The 22,508-nt window shown below is 39.1% G+C and overlaps 1 protein-coding gene across 15 annotated transcripts in view; it reads left to right on the forward strand.

Annotated features, from left to right (window-relative positions):
- EHBP1 (EH domain binding protein 1) overlaps positions 1 to 22,508 on the forward strand; it is a 205,945-nt gene that overhangs the window by 115,515 nt on the left and 67,922 nt on the right. For 14 of the 15 annotated variants that reach the window (XM_053937968.1, XM_053937974.1, XM_053937975.1 and 11 more), the window contains 4 exons: positions 10,474 to 10,652; positions 11,281 to 11,329; positions 17,398 to 18,312; positions 20,289 to 20,432. In XM_053937968.1, coding sequence (XP_053793943.1) covers positions 10,474 to 10,652; positions 11,281 to 11,329; positions 17,398 to 18,312; positions 20,289 to 20,432 — 1,287 coding nt within the window. The remainder of the gene's footprint in view (positions 1 to 10,473; positions 10,653 to 11,280; positions 11,330 to 17,397; positions 18,313 to 20,288; positions 20,433 to 22,508) is intronic. The other variant, XM_053937978.1, reaches the window with a different exon arrangement.

A 22,508-nucleotide genomic window follows, 5' to 3' on the forward strand; every position in this document is an offset into this window, starting at 1 on the left:
ATGTGTTTAAAAAAATGAGACCCAGAAGATCTGACTGCTGTGCATTGCTGTAACACCCCTGGAACGTGGCTAACGCCCAATTACTGCATGCTTAGACTTGGATGGGAATTACAATTGAGCTGTAAAATATTTTGACAGTTTCCAACTGTTGTGTGGTTATTAGCCAGGCATCATAAGAGAAGGAAATTCAGTGATGTGATTAGGTTTGTATCATGATCTGCTTAAACAAGGACTTTCAACATAAACATGTAGTGTAAAGTGTTAATCAGAGGCAGTATTTAATTATTACCAGCTTTTCTTGAGTTCTGCAGGAGAGAATTCCTCTCTCCCAAAGATTTTGATTTCTTAAATGAGACTTGCCATACCTTTATGCTTCAGCTTTTCATTTACAAGCTTTTACTTGTTGAGTGCTAAAAGCATAACCACACCAAATTTAATTTGTCGCATGAAAATTATGTGTGTATTTTTCAAGAGGAGAGATTTGACAGTGTTGAAGGTAGAAAAGCTTTTGTTAATTACATATTATAAAACAAAAAGGATATTTTCATTCAACATGTATTTCTCCTTTTAGCTGAACAAGTCCTAGCAATTAGCAAATTTGAATAATGTAAGCATTCCTGGAAAAATATATGTTAAGCCAAGTGGTACTTGAGTTGCTGTTACTTTTACATGTATTTTTATTTTGAAATGAAACTAATAAAGCAAAAATATTCAAACTGCATGCAAATTAAGCTCCAGATTGTGCCAGTCTTGTTATGTTCATTAAGCCATTGAATCCTTGAGTAGTGGCTGTTATTCCATGGGGACTATTCACAGAATAAGGTACTATTCAGAGAGGTAAAGATAACAATCTGCCTTCACACTGCTTAAATAATGCTCATTCTGTTGGGCAACTAAAGCAAGAATATTCAAGCCTGTCATTCCTTAATTTTTCACTTGCTTTATTTAGTAATGCTTTTTTGTTTTCTGTGTTACTTATGAGTGGTGCTTGAGAGTGAAGCATTCTGGTTTTGGTAGAGAAGGCTTTCTCAAGTGTTGTCATCCTGTTTTTTTTTCTTTAAAAAACCCTCTAAGGTAATCCTTGTCTCTCAGTTCAGTCTGTGACATCTCTGCTGTGGCTGAGAGCTGATTTGGTTACCAGTGTTGCTGTTTGCCTAAATACCTCATTTCAGCCAGCTGTAATTGGTGGGCTTTTTCTGACTCTTGTCCTGGGTATGACCTGAACTCTCACCTTGCAGATGACAAAACCTTTGTAATGGTATCCTAGATTTTAAAGTGGCTTTGTGACTCTGTGGAAATGTGCTGACTGGGAGAGAGCCTTCCTCTCTGGCAGTCCTCACGAGGAGCACTTTGGAGTGGTGAGGTTATAGTCAATAGCCAGTCTCCTAAACAACTGAGAGAGTTGTAAACTGTACAGTTTTTCATTTGGAGAGTTGTTAGTGGCTATTGAACTTTGTGTATTCAGATGGCTGTGTGCCAGGAAGAAAAGCAAAATATGCTGTGCTTTGCCGGGAGATCTGATGAACATAGGGGGATTGGTGCATGAGTTGCTTATGGAACAAATAATATCAAGAGCTCCACACTAGGATTGAGTTTTGAAATGGGAAATTGGGGTTTTTGGTTGGTGATTGAACTGAGAGGCCAGTGTGAAGTGGTGCTTGGTGGGAATTAGGGGTTTTCCAGCTTGCTTCCCATGCAGCCAGAGCATGGAAGGAAGCTCTGCCAGGCTCCTGCTCCCTGGTGGCAGCAGCCCAGGTGAGCTGTAGGCTCTGGAGGTAAGAGACACAGATAATATTGGTCTGAAGCACATCTGAAAGATCACTTGGTCTTTCTACTTGCACAAAGGCTAAGTTCTCCTTTACAAAATGAAAGATTTCTGTGACCTGTTGTTAAACGGTAATGAAGCATCCATGGCCTTCCCAGGCAGTCTTGAGTGCTTCATTTTCATTATACTGCATTATAGATTGCTCCTTCTGATGTCTGACCTCTAGCAACTAAAGCCTGTAACCTTGTTTTGGTAAACACTGGTGTGGGGGACAAAGGGTTTGCTTTCTTCTTTGGAATTTTACATGCTTGATGACTTACCATGTTAGTTTCCTCTACCATTTGTTCATACCATAAATGACCTAAATGTGCTTCAGCTTTCTTCATGCTTCCCCCCCCCACCCCCCCACCCCACTTTTCTTTGGGCTCATCTTCCTTACACTCTGCATCAGGGTAAACTGAATGTCAAATTTTAGATGTGGTTTTATTGATGCTAAGTGGAGTGAGAGAGGCAGTCTTGATCTTGCGAGCTTTATTCCTGTCTGTACATCTCAGTACAATGTTTGTCTTTTTCATAACAACCTGATGTTGTTGACTTTATGTTCAGCTTGAATAGACTGTTTCCCCCGTATCCTTTTGTGAAGGGCTGTTAACCTTCACAAAGTTCTTCCTTATCCTGCATTTATGTAAATGATTACTCCTTCCTATGTTTCACTTGTAGCTATTGAATTTCATATTGCTTTTTTCAGAACTTTACTCCTTTTTATGTGATTGGAGTTCTTTTGTTGCATTCAGTGTCCATCTCAGCTTCTTGTCCAGTGCATCGTTCACCTTCCTAATTCAGACTTTCACTGAACCTAAGAAATACTCTTGCAGAACCCCTTTCAATGCATAATTCCAAGAATCACTTAGAACTAGTCTTGGGTATAGTTTTCCAGCCTGTTTTGCACCTATATGAGTCTCATTAAGGCTCTGTTTTCCATGCTTCCTTATGAGAGCATCTTGAAAGACAATTAAAAGAGCTCGGCTACATCTGTAATCTGTTCTTTGATGCTTCTCTACTCCCTGCTTTCCTCTTGTAGAAGGAACTTGGAGTGCTAGTCATGATTTGTTGATGACAAATTAATGTTTGTTGCTTGTCTTCTTTTAACTTTCATATGCTAAGAAGGGCCTTAATTATTTGTTCCACTTATTTTTCATTTGCTTGTCTGCATTCTTGCTATTTGTCCTTTTTCTTAAGCATAGAAGGAAATGTAGTCTTTTCCTACACTTCTAATATTCTCCCCTGTGTTCAAGTTTCCAAACTGACCATTTTGGATATTGTTTCATGTTGGTTCTTCCAGGACCTTAGGATTATATTAAATGTGTTCAGCTGATCTAAAAGCTTCTGGTTTATCTAAGGGCTGAAATCTGACCTTTCTGTGCCTGTATGAGTAATGCAAGTCTCCAACTTCCATCTGATTTGTAGGAAAAAAAAGTACTGAGCATTTCAGATGTCTCCTCATCATCTATGGACAGCTTCTCCTTACCACTGAGGAGGGAAGCAGTATTTTTGTTAATCTCCATCTCGTGATTGTTTACATAGAGTCAGCTGCCAATGCAGTAGTTTATCAAGGCAAAAACTTGTTTCCATTAAATTCTCACTTATCTCTTGCTGTCCTCAGGAGCTTTAAGAATATCCCTCTTTAATGCCTGGTGCCAGCTCATGGGTACCAGCACCTCATGCAGGATTGTAAAATGTACTGATTTTATTTCCACCGTCACCCAAGAGGTGTACTATGGCCTTCAGAGGTACTGTGGCATCAATACCAGGCTTAAAAATACTGACTGCTCTAAGCACACCCAAACAGAGATTGTTTTCCTTTGTTACTGCAATACCTGCACAAATCTGGCATCTGTGTTGTGTTCTCAAGTATTTCAAACAAAGATTTCTCCTAGGTAAAGGCTAATGCTTCCATAAACCTGCCTATGGTCGGGCATTAATATAAATGATGCAGTAGATTTACAAAATAGGTAACTATAAAGTTCTGAGCAATGTCACCTTTAATGAGCCAACATCAGAAGGTTGCCTGAAAAAAACTGTGTCTGTTGAAATGTTCAGAAGAGTGGGATAATGACTTGTGTTTATTTAATGGCTCTGTCAAAAGAAATTCCTGCAAAAGCAACAAGAGTTCACTGTTTTTAGGAAGAATTGGCAGTGACTCTCATTTTTAGTTTGCCTTGTGCTTTCTTTTAGAAGAGATTCTTGTGACCTTTTCTGACAAGCTCTAACACTTCCATTGTTTGCTGCAGGCCTTTGAAATGTGGCAGAGATAGCCTTGGGCCCAGGGAGGTGCGTTTTGCTAGTTCAGTTCACATTTAACAAAGTTAAAAGCTTTGAAAATTGCTATTCCTCATCTGTGGTTTAAGTTGCTTAATTCTGGCAACCTGCCCAAAACCCTGAACGTTCCCATCGTGGCAGAGAGCCAGGGATTGTGAACCAGCAGCATCCTGGTAGCTCATCTGGGCTTCCAGCACAGATTACATGAGAGCAGAGCGTTCAGCCCACATGCCACCGGGACAACTGGAGGAAGGAAGGTGGACACAAGGAAACTGCCTGTCTTCTGAGAGCAGAAAAAATGAGGCCCCATCCCTGCATGTCATCTGTTCATACTGTTACATTATAAATACGTGTAATCATCAGAGACCCAGCTCCGTGTTCGCTTCTGCTTAATGGTATGAGTTCCATACCTTGTCTTGAGATTTTTAATTGAAAACACGGCGCTCAAGACAAAGATTATGCGACCTCAGGGAAGAGAAGCTAGGTGAGCCTCGGCCAATCCCTTTTTAATAGTTCAGTCTGAGAAGGAGATCACTGTAACTTTTTTCCTGGCTGTACTGACCATCAGGTGAAATTACTTCCGCATAAGTAACCAATTCATTATGTTGTCTCAGATTTGTTTCCCTTTTACCAGTTCATTAACATAATCTTCTCCTTGCAATTAGCTAATAAATTTAGGGCTTCTCAGCCTGGTGAGGTAGCTGCCCACACTCCTGTGCAGTCCTGTTCTTCTCTGCTAAGAACATCCACGGGGGAGGTTGTCATCTGGAAATAAATCGTCTGCCTTGCTCTTAATTGATTGCCATGAGCAGACAGCCTTGTGTCCTGTTGCGCAAACGAGGCAATTGGCCAGCAGTTGATGTGTTGTGAATTTTGGTTCTGAAGGTTTAGAGTTTAGTTCTGAATTCTTGGCTTCTTTCATCCTTTTAATCCCTGACAATGAAAGCCAAACCAAAACCCTAAAAGACTCGGCTAAGAAAATGTTACTTCATTACTAGACAAAGTAAAAAGCAAAAGGAGGCTACCAGATAATTACAAAAGTTGCAAAATTAAGTACTTAGCAGTAGCCTTTGTTACTGCAGTCTCTCCCATCTTTGTGCACTGGATGCCTGTAGGTTATATACGTGTGCACATTTCAATTGTATGATGGCATGGTGTAATTTTCTACCAGACCACTTCCTTGGTGCTCAGAGTAAAAGTAACCAGAGGCAGCCATCTGCAGGCTTGCTTTCCTGTCTTTGCCCAGGTATGGTTTGGAAAAGCTCTTTCCAGACTCCTGGCCATCAAAATATGTAACAGGCAACTGCAAACCCTTTTGCATGAAATAATCAGACCTACTTGACCAACTGTTAACTGGAGGTGTGTCCCAAGGATTTCACCTTCCTCTTCACCTTGCCATGTTCAAACAGGAGAGCATCATGTCAGCTCAGGCAGATGTCTAAATGTTGGGTTGTGACTGAACATGGACTGGTTTGGTTGTGCCAAAATTAAACCTGGAAAATGATAAGCAATTTGAAGCTTATGCCTAAGGCTTTTGAGATAAAAGTTTGTATTTTATTGCATATCCACATTAGCTGTAGGCACAATCAGAAGAGTGAGGAAGGCAAAGTTTTAAGATTGCTGCTGCTGCTGAAACCTGGAGGTTATTTAAATGCTCATTATTAATGGTATATAGAAAATAAATTCAGTGAATCTGTAACTTGTGTCCAGCAGCTGGGTTTTCATATCTCCTTCATTTTTAGGGACAGTAAGAACCAGAGACATTTTGCACCATGCAAATAGAGAGCACAAAGTTAAAGAACGTACTCCTAAACGGATCAATTTGTTTATCAGAGTAACAGAATAGCAGAACTAACATTTCTTTCTAGGAAATGTGCATTTTCTAATACATACATGATCTTCCCTTACTAGAAGCAAAGAGCAATGCCACTTGTGTGTCACTAAATTGTCATCTGCTATGTAAAAAATACCTAACTACCCTAAGTAAAAAACATCTCAGCACAACTGGGTCACGAGGATGTTTTCTCCATTTTCGGAATAAAACAGAAAGCTGTTCTATTCTGTCTTTGCAGACTCTTTCCATATTGTATTTGATATTCCTCATACTGGTAAAAACCACTTTTTGACTTATGCCCAGACTTCCACAGCCCAGAAGAAACAAAATTGAATGCATGTTGGACACATACAGACCTTGCCAAAGGCATAAATTCTATTAAATGAGTCTGAATATTCAAATTCTGATACTCCCAGGCTAGTGGGACATTCCTATGGGTGAAGTCCTGTGTTGTTTAAAAACTAAAATTTTAGAATATAATTATGAGGATATAAACTTATCTATTTGACTGAAGTGTATCTGGTGTCTTGTTTCTATTGCACCTTTATACAGTTTTTCAGACTGTTCAGTCCAGCTGAGTTTCCTGGACTTCTACATCCAGCCACATGCTGCACATTTTCACTCACCTACTTGTGCCTTACTTTCATTTTCCTTACCTTGCATTTTAATGGTTGCACAATTTTCAGTGAGCCCAGACAGCGTCGTGGTTTTGATAGGGGTACGGGAAAATCCCTTTTATTTTGCTCAGTCAAATAAGTTAGAGGCCAGTGTCTGTACTTGCCTCTTGAGGGAAAAAAAAAAAAAAACTTGCTTGTTCATTGTTTGTAGGTCTTCCCTATTCTGACTTTCAGCCCTATCTCAATCTGAGCTTCCTCTCTTGCAGTTAATTACCAGTCCTGGGTTGTTGTCTCAGTTCTTTTCCTCTTCTAGGAGTTGTGTTCCTTAATACAAAACTCAAACCACGTATGTCTTCCACCTGGATTACAATTTTTTTTTTTCCTCCCTTACTCCTCTCAGCATCTTTCTCTTCTGGGCTTCAACACTCCTGCTTTCTTTAAACACCTCTACCCCCATGCAACCTGTCTACAAGCCCTTGAGGACCTCAGACTGAGCCCCTGCAGTCTTCATCCTGGCTGTGTCACAGTCCCATAGCCTCATGCTCTCATTACAGTTCCAGTCTTGATTTTCTTCTCCTGAGTGTTGGGCTGTGTGTCAGAGATGCAGCTCAACCCTCTCTCTGTGAGCCATCACTCTGCCTGGTGCAGGGTTCCTCAGAGCAGCAGAACCAACTATTTGAATATTTTTAAGTGTAGTGATGCAGCCTAATTCTTGAAGCTATTGTCCTCTTGTTAGCATAGAGTAATGGTCTGATGGGATAATCTCCCAAGAGAAAAAATGCATACACTATAAAACATATCAACTGAGCTTCCAGAATGTGTAAAAAGAAGAATAGAGACTTCAGTGCTTTTGTTGAGTGTGAAAGGAAGATATCCTGAAGCCAGTGCTGACTCCAGCTGATAAATCCGTCGGCATGATGCTGCGTTTAGATCTCAGCTGCCCTGTGAGGGACGAGCTCAGGAACCTCCGCGCTCACCGTGGCTGCTCCATGGCTGGACAGAAGCCAGTTGTGTTGGATTCCATAACCTGTTGATCAGTGAGCAGCTCTGGCAATCTGGTGGGGATATCTCGGGCTTTTTAGTGGCATTTCCAGCCGAGTTCGCAGGGACCTTGGCTGCTGAGCTCAAAAAGGCAAGTCATGACTGCTGCGTCCTTTAGAAGAATTGTGTAGTCAATGCTGAAAAGAATGATGCAAGAAAAAGGTTATTAAATTTTCATTTCATCTGATTAGTTCCTACCAATCATGTAGAGCAAATACATGATAGAAATAGGCACTTGGTAGTAATTGTGTTTGCACCAAGCCAGTAATTAATATGTCCAACATACAGATACCAAAAGAAAATGTTTTGCATAATGATTTTTCACACACACATGAAAAAGAAACTAGAACTAACATTTGTTAACTCTTCTGAAGGCATGTCAAGTGCTCACACACAGTTCTGCCTTTTCTTCTGTATTTCCATTGTGTCTGGAGTTGAATGCTTTTATCGTAGATTAAATAATGAAAGCTTTGATGCAGGTGGTGATTAGGAGCATAACATTGTCATGGTATTAACTTCACCTTTATCAAAAAAACACGGACTAATAAGTGTGGAAAGAAAACCTTATACAATTTCTGCTAAATCAGGTAAGAGAAGAGAAAACTGTGTGTGTTACGCGCGTTATGCACGTCCTAAATCTTCCGTATTCTGGAAAAAGTGCTCTTAGAAAATCTAACAGAAGTGGAAAGACAAACGCAGAAAAACGCTCCAGATTTTCATGGAATTGCAGTCCATCTTTTTGAACATTGATAACTTTAGAACAAATTTTTAAATAAAGTATGAAATTCGGCTAAATTTATTGGTTTAATACCTTTGGCTTTCATTCTGTAAAACCTTGTTTTAAATTCAGTTGCATCTTCAGTTTGTTAGATGAGTAATTAAAGTAAGGTAATTTAAATGGCAATATTGCCTAAGGCAATTTCAGAGTTAGCCAGAAAGCATTTAGGTGGTGACTGGAAAATTTACCATTTTTGTTGAGAGTTTCAGCAACAAGTATGAAGACTTTATAATTAACATTTAATATATCTGGTAAGTAGTGCTCTATGATTTGAAGAAGTAGCTTTTTGCATTAATAATTTGTTAAAATATCACCTTTCCACTATTTAATAATGCTATTTTGGTTTTTTCCTCTCAGTAGTGCTATTTCCATATGTATCACTTAAAATAGCAAATATATTTTAAGTAACATAGCACCTTAAATTTGAGGTCAGTGATTACTTACTGGGTTTTGCTTCAAGTTGTAAAGAAAACAAGAGAAAAACACCATCTTAATTACTTCACTGAATCTGGAATAACAGTCTGGCAACTCCTATGCAATATTTGTTTCTCTGATTAAAATCTTGTGTGTGGTAAAGTTTATAATTTATTGCTGCTTTTCCTTCCCTATTTTGTATATCCTTGTTAAAGCTGTTAATTCAGTGTATTTGGAGATATTTGTCTCGTCGTTAATGGATTCGTTCATGCCTATTTGAATTGTTGACAGGATTACAAAATGTAAGCACTTTCTAACAAGTTATTTTGTACATATGATGTGGTGTTAAAAAAAATTCTCAGCAAGGTATACCTTTTGCACTTTGTAATTGAGTTAGCGGTGCTTCTGTCTGGTGAGGAGGTAGCGTGTTTATGCAACAACTTTTTAGAGCTGATTGTGACAGTAAATGAAAAATGACTTCCCCGGCTCTGTGCACTTTTTTTTTTTTTTTCCCCAGAAGCAGTGAAAACAAATGAGTTGATAGCAGCTAATTGCTGAGCACTGACAGGCTTCAGTCAAGGGGGGGCATCGTTGGTCTTTCACAAATAGACAATAACAAGTAAATCCATTTGACCGTAAACTTAAGTGGCTGTGATATAGTAAATTACTTGCTCTTAATTTGTCTTAATTTGGGAACTCTCTAGCTCTAAAGTGCATCAAGAGCTTGTTTGTTTTGTATATATGCTTTTAATGATATTACATTGAAAGAACAGAGGATCTCAGTTCTTTCACTGTAATTCAAATGTAGGATTTGCATCAGTCACATTCTGCCTGTTTGATTAGATCTAAGAAGTTTTTAAAGTGACAGTATTTTTCTAGGGAAATAAGTGTGTATGTCTTGAGAACATCTGCAATCAGTATGCTGAATTTGAGGAGCAGCGAAGAGTCTGACAAATGCCAAATGCCTGAAGTGTTCTGTTTTATTTCTTGGTTTATGCCCACAAAAATGCTACTAAAAGGGTCAAAATAACTTTTTTTTTGAAACGGTTGTTATTAGCTTATGATGGTTCTTAGCTACTGACACTTGTTAGAAACCACCCTCTGATAAGAGTTTTCATCCGAACTTTGTTTTTCGTGTAGAAAAGCTAAAGCCTGGAAGAGGCAGCGCTTCGGGTACGGTTGGAAGTGGCTGTTCAGAAACACGGTGCCATAATTACCTTTATGCAATCGCTCACTAGCACAGAAAAGAGCACCAAAAACTGTCCTCTGGAGCCTGTACCAGAGGAATTCATCAATCCTGTGTCGTGACTTTGATTGTGTAAGGGCTCATGGGGATGCTTTTCCATGGCTGCATTTTGGGAAGTGTTTTCAAGGCTGTGTGTCACGGGCTGTGCAGGGCTGTGCCGTGTTTCAGCACGGCTGTTTCCACTGGTACAGTTCTTGGCCTCTTCCCCCATGTAGATCTGGAATCCTGTATATCTGCATCCTTGGGAGACAAGTGCCTAGGGCAACAACTGTAGATAATAACTCGCGATTTGTGTCTTTTGCAAGTTACAGTCATTGTAAACTGACAGCTGTGAAGGACCTAAACTCACATCAAAGCATACAGATCATCTAGTTAGGTCAATTAATGTTAATTCTCATCTTCCATTAAATTCTTTTATCTTCTCTCTTTTTCTTTTTTTTTTTTTTTTTTTTTTCCCAGCCAAGCCCAATACCAAGTCCTGTTCTGGGGAGAAAGCCAAACGCTAGTCAGTCATTGCTCGTGTGGTGCAAAGAAGTTACAAAAAACTATAGGGGAGTGAAAATCACCAATTTCACCACGTCATGGAGGAATGGTTTATCCTTTTGTGCAATACTACATCACTTTAGACCAGACCTAATGTAAGTTGTATACTCTTCGCCTGCGTAAGCTAACTCTCATAGAAATACTGAACAATTTTTAAACTTGAAAATCAAATACCAGTGCGTTTTTTGTGCTGAACTGTTTACACCCTTTGCTTTCAAGCAGGGAACCGTCCTTTCTAAGAAACCAGGTTTATGAATGCTCAAACTTTGTGACCTCTTTGCTCTCCCTTGTTGCATAAACAATTATTTCTCCCCTCTCTGTGATTTGTTTTTCTTCTTCTTAATCTTATACAAAGAACTGACTTCAAGATGATTATGAGAATTGCGCCAGTGTTGAAATGAGATGAGAGGAATAAGCTCTTTGTATGCTGACAAGGACGGATTACCTCCTGGTAAATTTGGTTGTCAAGGCTGGCCTCTAGTCCCTGCCTTAACTTCTTTTTAGATGGAGAGCTTCAGGCAATGAAACATGTAATCGGTGTTTATTTATTTATTTATTTATTCCTTTAATTTTCCACACTATTAGTTTTGTTGATTGAATTGCTGTGAAATTGCTAGTTACTGTATGATATTATTGTATGTCAAATTTTTAGATTTAGTTTGTTTTAAAACTGCTGCTTTTATCAAATACTGTATATACCCACTGTGCCATTTTCCCCCTCAGTGACTACAAGTCCCTGAATCCTCAAGATATTAAAGAAAACAACAAAAAGGTAAGAACTGCCAGGCAGAAAGAAAAAAAAAAAAAAAAAAAACAAGAACCAAACCAGAAACAAAACCAACATAGCCTCAATTTTGACTTCACTGTGGGTTTTTGTTAATTTTGGGAAAGTGTGGTTGTTTTGTAAGGTCATAACTGCTGCTCACAGAAGGTATTCGGCCTCCCGCGGGTCAAATCGGATGCGTTATTGACTCGAGTTTGTCGTGGTTTTAACATTCACAACAAGTGCAAGGCTGGCATTGGAGTTTAATATTTGTATGGCCTGCATTAACTGTGAGAGCAGAGGAAGGGCCTGGCCAGCCTTCTGTGGGCACTGCTCTGGTTTTTCCAATCAGCCACGTAATTAAAAGAATGAAAAATGTGGCTGCTCTTGGACTGTGGCACACAAGGCTTCTCTTGCTGTTGTTTTAACAAGGCTCTAGGAGCTGGGCACAGTTGGTGTTGCTTTGGTGGTGATTGTTATATTTTTAAAGATGAAATTTTACACCTACTCTTACCCTGTATCAGCTGAATGAAGTGGTGTGCACAGCAAGGGAGGTTTAGGATAAAAGGTGTTGAGATATTACTTTACAAATAAATTAAATGCTGGCAAAATAGTTAATAGCCTTGTGCTGTGCAACTGTTTTGAACCACGCTTTGTAGGTGCAAGATGTAAAAAGTTTCTCTGGAAGAAGCAGGAATTCAGTTTGGGGATCACTAGAAGACTGGTTTTTTCTGCTCACTATTTTAGATATGTTACAAGCTTCAGTTGGGCCCTAGGGACATGTTTAGAAATTACAATTTTCATGTGAGTCACTGATAATAAAATTGTTCCTGAAGATCATCTGAAAATTGTTTTAAGTATCTCCCTTCTTAAAGCTGTGATTTTATTTTTATACTGCTTTAAAAGGCACTAAATTTTACTGGGATGAAGGTATAAAAATATACTTTGAATAAATTAACCAAGCTCAATATTATATGGCAAACATATCTGCAATCTAGTATTATTTACTTATGTGGAATTTCTGAAAGTGCTTTATTAAAGTTCATTTTGTTTATATTTTAATGTGCCCGCACACTTATGTGTTAGACAGGGAGTTACTTGTCTTTAATTTAGTACTTAAGTATTATAAATAATGAAATATCTCTGAGCTGCTCCTATCTAATGAGTATTTGGCTGATGATATTTTTTCCATAATAATAGGAGAACTTATAATGACCTAAGTGGATTATCTGTGACATCACAGTATTTTCTGTGACCATATGTTTTTGTACTTCCAAGTTTTGTTGAGCGTCTGGCCTAATTAAGCTGGATTATAAAAAAGAAAGACTAGATTATTAATTAAAAACGTTAGCAGTATGATCATCTTTTCTTTGGGAAGCTGTGATGGCAAACAGTGAACTTTTTAGCCTGTCCTTCTAACAGGATATAGTTCCCAGAATTGAAGAAATAGTGATTGTTGTTATTGTGGAGTTTTTTTCTTTCATCACTTTGCCAGCCTTTGCCTGACAGCTACGCTGAGCATCTCAGTTGCTTCCTGCAGATTTATTTCCTGGTCTCACACAGTTCTGCCAGATAACCCCGTGTGCCCTTGGTTGGAGTGAATGCAGCACTGCCAACAATGGCTGCCTAGAAATTCCATGCAGATATGTAACACATTTGACAATGATTCCTCCTAACCAATTAAAATAACATCTTTGGATGAATAGGATGATTTTCTTTGTCTGAAGCAGATCTTTTTTTTCCTTTTTTCTTCTTTTTTTTAAATGTTTTTCTGCCTCTCCCTCTCCCCAAAGGAAAACCATAGATTAAAGGTTAACCCATAAGAGAATATCTTTTAGAAGTGCATGACCTTGTTTGTATTTTACTTAAAAAAAAAAAAAGAGGAAATCTTAAGATTTTTTAACAACTGTTTCAGTGCAAATACTGTGTATAAATTAGGGATGGAAATGCACTTTTAAAAAAGGTATGTCATCAGAGGTTCTTTATAACACACACCAACCACTTGCCATTTGGGTGCTGCCACTGATGCTGAATAAAAAAGGGTATTTACCTGTGACATCTGATCTTGGCCAATATGTCAGTGTGTTACAGAGTTGGGAAATGATTGGAATACTGCCTGTGGTGCTTGTGCTGATGGATCCCAATTGATGTCTGTCAATCAGCTTGTCAGTATATTTAAAAAAAAAGAAAAATACTTCAGTGGGAGATAGATAAATAGGCTTAGTGTCCTGAATATACATATATTTAAAAAATCCCAAACAACTACTACATTGGCATCAGTCTGAATTGGAAGGTATTTTTGGTGCACATTGGAAATTCAAATTTCTGTCAGGAACAAAAGAGAAACCAGGATTATCTTTGAGAAAATTACAAACATTACAGGGATACTTTCCCAGCTGGTCTAAAGAGTTGTGCTTCTACTTAAATCTCAGATATATCTGACTATCCATATTGCCTTCCTAGTAGTGTTAAACAGCTAATTTGATTTAATATGTCCATTTGATTATTAATAAATAATAATTACGTTTAAATTAATGAAAAATGTATTAAAATTACAGCATGCTGGCGCTATAGTTCCTTATGAACAATTGAAATATTTTGTGTTGCTAATAATGTGTCCTGCACTTTAAAAATATACACTACTAAACAAGACTTGGGCTGGATCTTTGACAAGATGAAGGAATGAGGAGTAGAAGGGCACAACAGTATGGTTCTAACAATGAATTTCTGGTTTTAATTATTGTTTAGAGAAGGTTGTTTCATTTATGGTGTGGGTATATCTTTTGGATGTTCAATTGGCACTTTTAATTTTTACAATGCTCCCCAGTTCTTGGCCATTTCTAACAAATTCCTCAATACATTTGAACTTGAGTGATCTTCTTAATAAAATATTCCATTTTTAAAAGGAATCCTTTTAAATTATACATTTAAATAGAAGAATGCAGACTTAAAGGGGTAGTATTGAGTCAAAATGGAAAGTATTCCTTACCTTGAAACTGGAGTTAATGTTTTTATAATAGTTGTTCATGCTCACCACTACAATTCATAAAAACAAGTCATAAGAACATATCTAATTGCATGTGTAGGAGATGCTTGTTGGCATCAGTAGGATCATGTAGAAGCAGAGTTAAACATGCAGAGTAGTAAATATTTGCAAAAATCAAGGCTGAGTTATGCCTCTGTTTAACAAAAATAATTTGACTTGGAAAATTTACTGTTAATACCATGTTACAAACTAGTTAGAAATATGATGCATTTATAAATATGCTGGAATATCAGGAAGCTCCCAGCTTTTCTAGTAGTGAAAGACAACCCATCACATAGTGCTGCATGGATGCATCCAGAAAACACAATTGCTATTTCTAGAGCTACTGTCTGTAGAATATTGGCATGCCAATCTACATATCTAGTGTACTTTGAAAGGAGAGAAGCAAAAGTGTGGATGAGAATGAGAGGGGATGGGAAATAGGTGTCAGGCATCAGCAGGAAATAACTGTGTTTAATCCCAGGCATCACCACAAGAGCAGAACAGCCAACAAAAAGTGATTGCAGCTGTACTGAGAATATCCATCATTCCAAATTCAGTCCTGCTGTTGTGTTACTTCTAAGCAAGTACCTTTCCTGACAGTCCTGAAACACTGTCCCTGCCTTCATTTTATAGACCCTGGGAGATACTCATAGAATTTAGTTGTATTAGCATATAAATAAGAAATTGAGAGTATAAAAGGAGTTTAGGTCAAGTCATGTCTGTGGGCTTTGGCTGCCCCGGCTGCCGTGCCTGTCCTTGAGTCCTGTCATTCTTGAGATGGTGACTCCCACTACCTGCAGTGTGGGGTAACAAGTTATTTATGCCTCTGAATCAGCACTGACCCACTTAGCAAACAGCACATCCTGGCATTGCCTTTAGTCCACAGACAGCACGGATGGCTCGCTGTGTGTTCATGCCCAGCCTGGTTTCTGCTGTCCTATGAGCATCCATCATTCCTGGTATCTGCCATGCCTTAGGCTTCCCCCCCAAATCCCTGCACTGCTCTCTGTGCTCCCCATGTCTGTTCAGTTCCACCCATCTTGTCTCCCTCTCCTCCACAGTCAGCCTCGTCCTGCTCCTCCAGCTCTGTTTCCCAAGATGCTGTAAATGACAGCTGTCCCTCTTCTACCATCCAAGTTGCTGCCATTTCCTCCCACCTATCATTTTGCTGTTGCTCTGCTCCATCTGGACTTTTGTATCAGCAAATACGTCAGTCATGTTTGCCTCTGCTGCTCCTATATCTAAGCACAGCTCTGTATTTATAAATGCCATAACAATCTCTCATAATAATAAACCTTCCCAAGAAATACCACACCAAATACCAGCAATGATTTTAGGCCAAATCATTTTGTATGGGGAGAGCCAGAAGAGCTTAAAAATAAATTATTCAGACCATTTCTATGTCTAGATAAACTCCGTGAATCATTTATTACAGTGTTATAAAAATTACTTCACCTAAAGTGCTTTGGAAAGTTATACCTTAGCACGGGGGGAGCCGTGCAAAATTTCAGGAAGATAAATTCCAGCTTTTGGAAGCAGAGTTTGAAAAGCAGCTGAAACGAAAACTATTGGACCCCTGAGTAGGGAATGACATTGCAAGGAGGAGGAGAGAGCCTCCTTTTCTCAGAGCAAACAAAATATCTGGGTCTGCCAGGAGCAGGCTAGCCCAGCCCCACAATCTGTCTCACTGTTGAATACTTAGTAATATCAAAACCAAGAGGATTAAAAAAAAAAAAACATAATTGTTTTTTTTTTTCTCTTTTCTTTTAAAACTAAAAAAATTAAGGAAAAAATGTAAACTTGAAGAGTTGAAGCCAGTGATGTGCGTTACTGTTTTCTTGTGAAAGGACAGCTTTCTCATCCATGTCTTAAATTTAGCATCTGCTTTTGTTCAGAATAGTGTTGGATCAAGTGTGAACACTGTAAGCCCCTTCAGGAGACGGTGAAAAGGAGCTGCAGGATTCCTGGGGGAGGAGAAGCCCACATGCTTTAACTGAGTGCATCTACGCTAACAGGAGGCCTTTTAAAGACTTCCTTGAAACACAATATTGTCTTCCAAGGTTAATCCAGGATAGTAATAATTAATTGTAAATTGAGAAACGGCTTTAATTCTTCAAAACTAGAAAAACCTGATGCACCAAGCCCACTCACTTAAAGGGCCAGCAGTAAAAGAAGACAATGTGGCCTCACAAAGTGGGAGGCTTGCAACTGATTAGCTTTTAGAAAGTAAAGTGAAATGGGAATGATTTTCACTCTCTCTTTCTTATAAGTTTAGCATCAACAAATGTTTTTAAAATGCATTTGCTTGATTGATTAATGTGATTTATGTCTAGTGTCAGGTAATCTGTGATGGTGTTCTTTTTGACTATCTGGACATAGTTTTTCATCAGCAGGAATCACTGCAATTACATGACCAATAGAAGGCAGAAGGTTGATCATCAATGATAAAGCTCAAGATGGATTAGTGTCGTGTTTCTTCTATCTTTGTTCCTTATCTTAAAAAGCCATCCTGAGTTCCTTTTTCTTCTGGTCCAGCTCTTAGACTTTTTTTGTTTGCTTGTTTCCTGCTACTTGAGTGAGAACCATTTAAGATATTGGTAGGTTTTCCTAGTGCAAAAAGAAGGACTTTCAAGCTGCAGTTTCATGAATAGCTGGTTACTCATAGAAGTGTCACAATTTCGAGTAATAAAATATTTTAGAGTATAGTATGGCATTGAAGTATGTTAAAAATATTTAAAACAATGCCATTTGAGTGTTTTTGCTGGTTTCATTCTCTCAGTTTGCTTTGCTGTGAAGATGTCCTGGGACATATGTAGAAGCCATCAGAACAAATCAATGAGCTGGATGTTGGATGGTGCACCAAAAAGTAGCAATGACTATAATGAAGCCAAAAATTAATAAGTAATAGAGTCAGAGCCACGTTCTCCCTGTAATATTGGATGTGTTTTAGGCTTGCTTATTTTGACTGAAACTTCCACTTGCATTCTTGAGATGTTATGATGGGTAAGAAACTGCCACGCTGTGATCATTATTTTGTCTGTCTTTAAAGGCTTACGACGGCTTTGCCAGCTTGGGAATATCGCGACTGCTGGAGCCCTCGGACATGGTTTTGCTGGCCATCCCTGACAAACTGACTGTTATGACCTATCTCTATCAGATAAGGGCACATTTCTGCGGCCAGGAGCTGAACGTGGTTCAGATAGAGGAGAACAGCAGTAAGAGCACATACAAAGTGGGGAACTACGAGACGGACACAAACAGCTCCGTGGACCAGGAGAAGTTCTACGCGGAGCTGAGCGACCTGAACCGGGAGCCCGAGCTGCAGGCAGCGGACAGCGCTTTGGCAGACTTCGCCTCGCAGGATGACTCCGTGTTCGTAAACGACAGCGGCGTCGGCGAATCTGAGAGCGAGCATCAGACTCCTGACGACCATTTAAGCCCAAGCACAGCTTCCCCTTCTTCACGCAGGACTCGAAGTGACACGGATCCGCAGAAATCCCAGCAGAGCTCTGGAAGGACTTCCGCGTCTGAAGAAATTGGGAAGTGTGGCAGCACAGACGCAACACAAGTGCAGCCTGTGTTGGGAAGGAAGAAATTGCTGATAAGTGACACTTTAGACTTCAGTGACTTAGCACATGTCAGTGATCAAAAAGAGGATATGTCTCCCACAGTTGCTTGTGAAGATAACAACAAGAAGAGACACCAGAGCTTAGACAGTACCCCTGGTTTCTCGGAGCAAGAAAAGCTGGGATGTGTAGGATCCACAGAGAGCACAAGAGCAGATCCCAGTTCACCTGTCACAAAACCAAGTTTATCTCCTACTTCTAAGCCTGGATACTCCTATAATATGGATACAGATCTTGCAAAGAAACCACATGCTTCTCCGAGGCAAACAGAATCTGATTCTGACAGTGATGCCAGAACAGCTTTAAATCATGCAGATCAAACTGCAAAAACAGCCCAGGTAAGACATTTGTGTCTGTGAATTAGGATGGACGTGCTGTTCAAGTTCTTTCTCTGTGTTTGTAATTTACACCAAATCTTTGGCATAAATGGTGAGGTGAGAAGTGTATTTTTATTTTTGGGCAGTAAATGTTTTGCCTGTGAAGTAGGTGGTGCTGCAAACCAATCATTACATGGAAAACTAATTTACAGAAATTGTCCCACTGGTGATTTTTCCAGTCTCTCTCCAATTAAAGAAATTATGTTCTCAGCTATCTCAAAGATGGCTCCAAAGCTTTTGCCACTGTCTGTTGCAACTCATTTCCTCTTGATTGTTGCATTCTGAAGGAAAAACTGGAAAAATATATCATTTCATTAGGAAATGTAAAGCTTTGAATACCTTAAAATTTACTAAAGATAATTCAAAATCTTGTCTGGGAAACCATGGAGTCTCATGAACATAGCCAGGATGGTGAGGTAGAAACTCCAGACGGTTAAATTTTGCTTTTTTCCATTGAGTGGCCTAAGGCATGTTACTTCACCACAATGTCATTTTCCTTTCTATAAAGAGAACAGTGTATGTCCACCTACCTTGCAGATTTATTGTGAGAATGGAAGTTGAATATTATATATATGCTGAGTATTATCAATAAATCATATCATCATAAAAATATGTAAAACATGCTATCACCTCCACGTACAAAAATGCCAAAGCAGGATTATAATTTTACCCCTGTAAAGAGGTTTCTTGAGTTTGGGCTTTGTGCCATTAACTCTGGTAAGAAAAGAATATATCCAGTCTTCCGGTAGTATGAATTGCTTCAAATATTTTTATGGGTTTTTTTTCTGAGTAAGCACCATAAAGATAATTTTATTGCAAGAGAAGCAGTCTGTAGATGAGTGATAATGGCCAAATATTGGTTCCAGAGCCAGCTAATTTCTTTCCTTTAATCAATGAAATCTTGTGAGGTTTCTTTTCATCATCGTCATCATCATCATCGTCATCTTTGTGTACTGGATGAGAAAGGAACAGCTTGGCCCATACAGAATAAAAGAGCAGGAGGAGACAGGATTTGTTAAACTCTATGAAGATTTTCATAGGCAAGGGTGTAACAGGCCAAGAAGAAGCAGGAGTTGGCTTTGAAGGCCGTTCTTAGTTGTTAATTGTTGGTGCATTTGCACGTGGCAATAGAATCTCAGGTGTGAGGCTCCCTCTGAACCTACACTCAGTTGTTGTTAGAGTCAACCACCTCCATTTCCACATGGGTGTTGCAGGAGCACAGCAGGCTCTGCCAGCTGTCCCAGCCCTGGTCCATGTCAAGGCCTGGAGATGCATTTTCCCACTCTTCACAGTTGACCTTGACTAGGAAACCATCCCTTGGGAGTGTGTCTGCCTGGGAGCTGCTCATGTTCTCTTCTTGCCTGTGCAGAACCCCCTTTTGCTATTTCTGCTCTTAAAGGAGGCTCAGTCCTTTGTATGAAGAAGGGACTTTCTTGTGCATATTCATAAATTCAGTAGAAGCAGATATTTTTGCAGGGTTTTTCACCTTGTACCCAGCCTCTTTGTGCTCAATTTAAGTTGTAAGTGAGTGGTACCCATATAAGTAGCCAACAAAGCATTTTTGTTGTAGCCATATTTGCATACATATTAAAGTAAATAAATAAACACATAGCACGTTTGACATGGCTTCTATGAAGCCATTTGGGTTTTTTCCACAGTTGAAGTTTAAAGGCATTAAATGTTGATAGAAATTAAGTTTTAAGGGGAAGGAAGTGAACTCCTATTTACATTATAAAGACGTATGACTTTTTTTTTTTTTTTTTTTTACATTTTGATCATCTTTTCATTTCTATAGAATGCTCTGTCACCTCATGAAGACATAATTCATGTGGCTCCTGACCTTTATTGTATAGGAAGGCCGCTGGCTATTAACTACTGTATAAACCTTCAGTGCCCTGAGGCTGCCTTGCTGTTAATTATATTTCTTTATTTTTAAGCAACGTATGTTGTCAAGACAGGAAGAACTTAAAGAACGAGCGCGAGTTCTGCTTGAGCAAGCAAGAAGAGATGCAGCATTAAAGGCAGGGAATAAACAGCTAAGCAGTACCCTCATCCCAGCCCGCAATAAGCAGCTGAACGATGTAAGAAACACTGGCCACTCTTGCAGTTTGCAGAGTTCAAATGCATTGTGTGTGCTGTCGTGGGGGGGAGGCATGTCCTTGCAGAACATTTCTTCTCTGCGTTTGATGGGTCGGGTGTCCTTCATTCACTGCTAAAACCTGTTTCTCCTGATGTTAAGGTGCCTCCCACTTCCCGGGAAGCAGAAGTCTGGGAGCATCTTCTTTGATTGGCACTGCAGTTTCTGGTGGGGTGAAACTCAAACAGTGCTTGTTAAACGATAGTGAAGTAATTTGTGCTATTTCTGATTGCTTCTCTTTCAGTTAATGTAAATCATTTCCTTGAGCCTCTGATGTGAGCTCCTTGCTGCTTTAGAAGTGTTGTTGCAGTGAATGGAGCTGCTTGTGTCAGTCTTGTAAAAGAGTTGATGAAACAATTCCTTTTTATCACCAAAGTTGATTATGCTGCTGAAGGGGAAAGTGAAGCTGGGGAATGAGCTCCAGTGTTGAAGCAGCTGTGGTTGCATCTCCAGTGGCTTCCATGGTGACCTGGAAGGATTCCTACTCTCTGGAGATGAAAGCTAATTAATTTTTATGCAAACCTTTGCAATGCAGGTTTTGTGATTCTAACTATTGCACATTAGAGACTGTACTGGCAGCTGAGAATGTAAATATAACTGTAAAATAATGATGCAGAGGAAGGCTGGAATCTTCACAGATTCCCACCTTTCAGAGCTGAGTCCTGAGGGGCAGATTCTGCTCTTTACAGGAATGGGATCATACAATCAAAAAAATGAAGACAGTCGTTTACACGTTTCATTTTATTTTCTTAACTCTCTTGGATCCATGCTGGTTTTTCTTTTTTCCTCTCATACACTGATACTTCATTTTACTTTGAAATACATTCATATAGGCAGACAAGTCTTATTTATATACTTATTTGTATAATGATACATAAAAGATTTTTTTCTTATTCTGTTTTTTAAGTTTTTCCCAGATATATATATTTTAGTATAAATTTCACTTTGGATTTTTTTTTTCATTTTCTTTTTATAAAGAAAAAGGCATTAGAGGGGAGTTACTATAGGCAACTACTCAGGCAGAAACAGCTGTAATTAAAGTTGCCTAACATTTTTTATTATGAGCTCCTATTTTCAAAGGTTTTACAACTTTGCTAGTATTTCATTGTTTGAGCTGAAATCTTCCCTGTCAGCTCTTCTGCCTCAGGGTAATATTTTTAATTTTTTTTTAATGTCAAAAAAACCTGTTCATGTCTTTCTCTGTATTAGGTTTGACAAAGCATTGTTTTACTCATATTAAAAACGGATAAAAATTGAAAAGATGGTTAGATTCTCTTGAAAAATCTGTTCAAAACAGTCAAAGTTGTGTTAATACCACAGTCTTGTCAGAGAGCCTTGAAATTCGGAAAAGTTCCTGAGTGTCAATAAAAGTTGTCTGCATGGACACTGCCCAGCAAGACCGTCTTTTACCATTGCTCTCCTAAGGATTGAGGCCCCTTCTGTTGCAGGTCATAGTATTGGGAGGCAAAACTTTCTCTTTTAGCCTCAAACTCCTGCTGATGAAATCCAAACAGGAGTAAAAGGAGCTGCCCCAGTGGCATGCAGAGAAGAGGTGCCCTGGGTAGGTGGCAATGTGAAGTTAGACAATAATGAAGATTGTGTCCAGGCCATGAAAACCAGCTGGAGGGTAGGAGATGCTGAAGGGTTTTCAGGGTGAGAGTTAGGACTGCCAGATTACCTGTAGGACCTTATTTCATTTGTTACAGAAGCTGAAAAATTAATTAGAAGCTTGCAGGAAGGCAAGGGCAGTCTTTTAGGGCATCTTGGCAGAGCCAGAGTTTCTTGCTGCCTCCATCAGAAGCTCATGGAGAACTGTCCTGGAACAAATGGTCCTGGCCCATGTGAAATCTGGGCACTCTTGACTTGAGTTATTTGTCACATAAGAATGACAGAAGCTCCTCAGCTCTGAAGTGTGTCGTGGAGATGTGATTTGGAGGCTCTTCCAGTTGGTATATAATAACATACATTATATAAAGCTGTGTATAACATGTATGTATATGTTATGTGCATATTCTGAAAG

The sequence above is a fragment of the Vidua chalybeata genome, chromosome 3, assembly GCF_026979565.1.
Source record: "Vidua chalybeata isolate OUT-0048 chromosome 3, bVidCha1 merged haplotype, whole genome shotgun sequence".
In the NCBI taxonomy this organism is placed as follows: domain Eukaryota; kingdom Metazoa; phylum Chordata; class Aves; order Passeriformes; family Viduidae; genus Vidua; species Vidua chalybeata.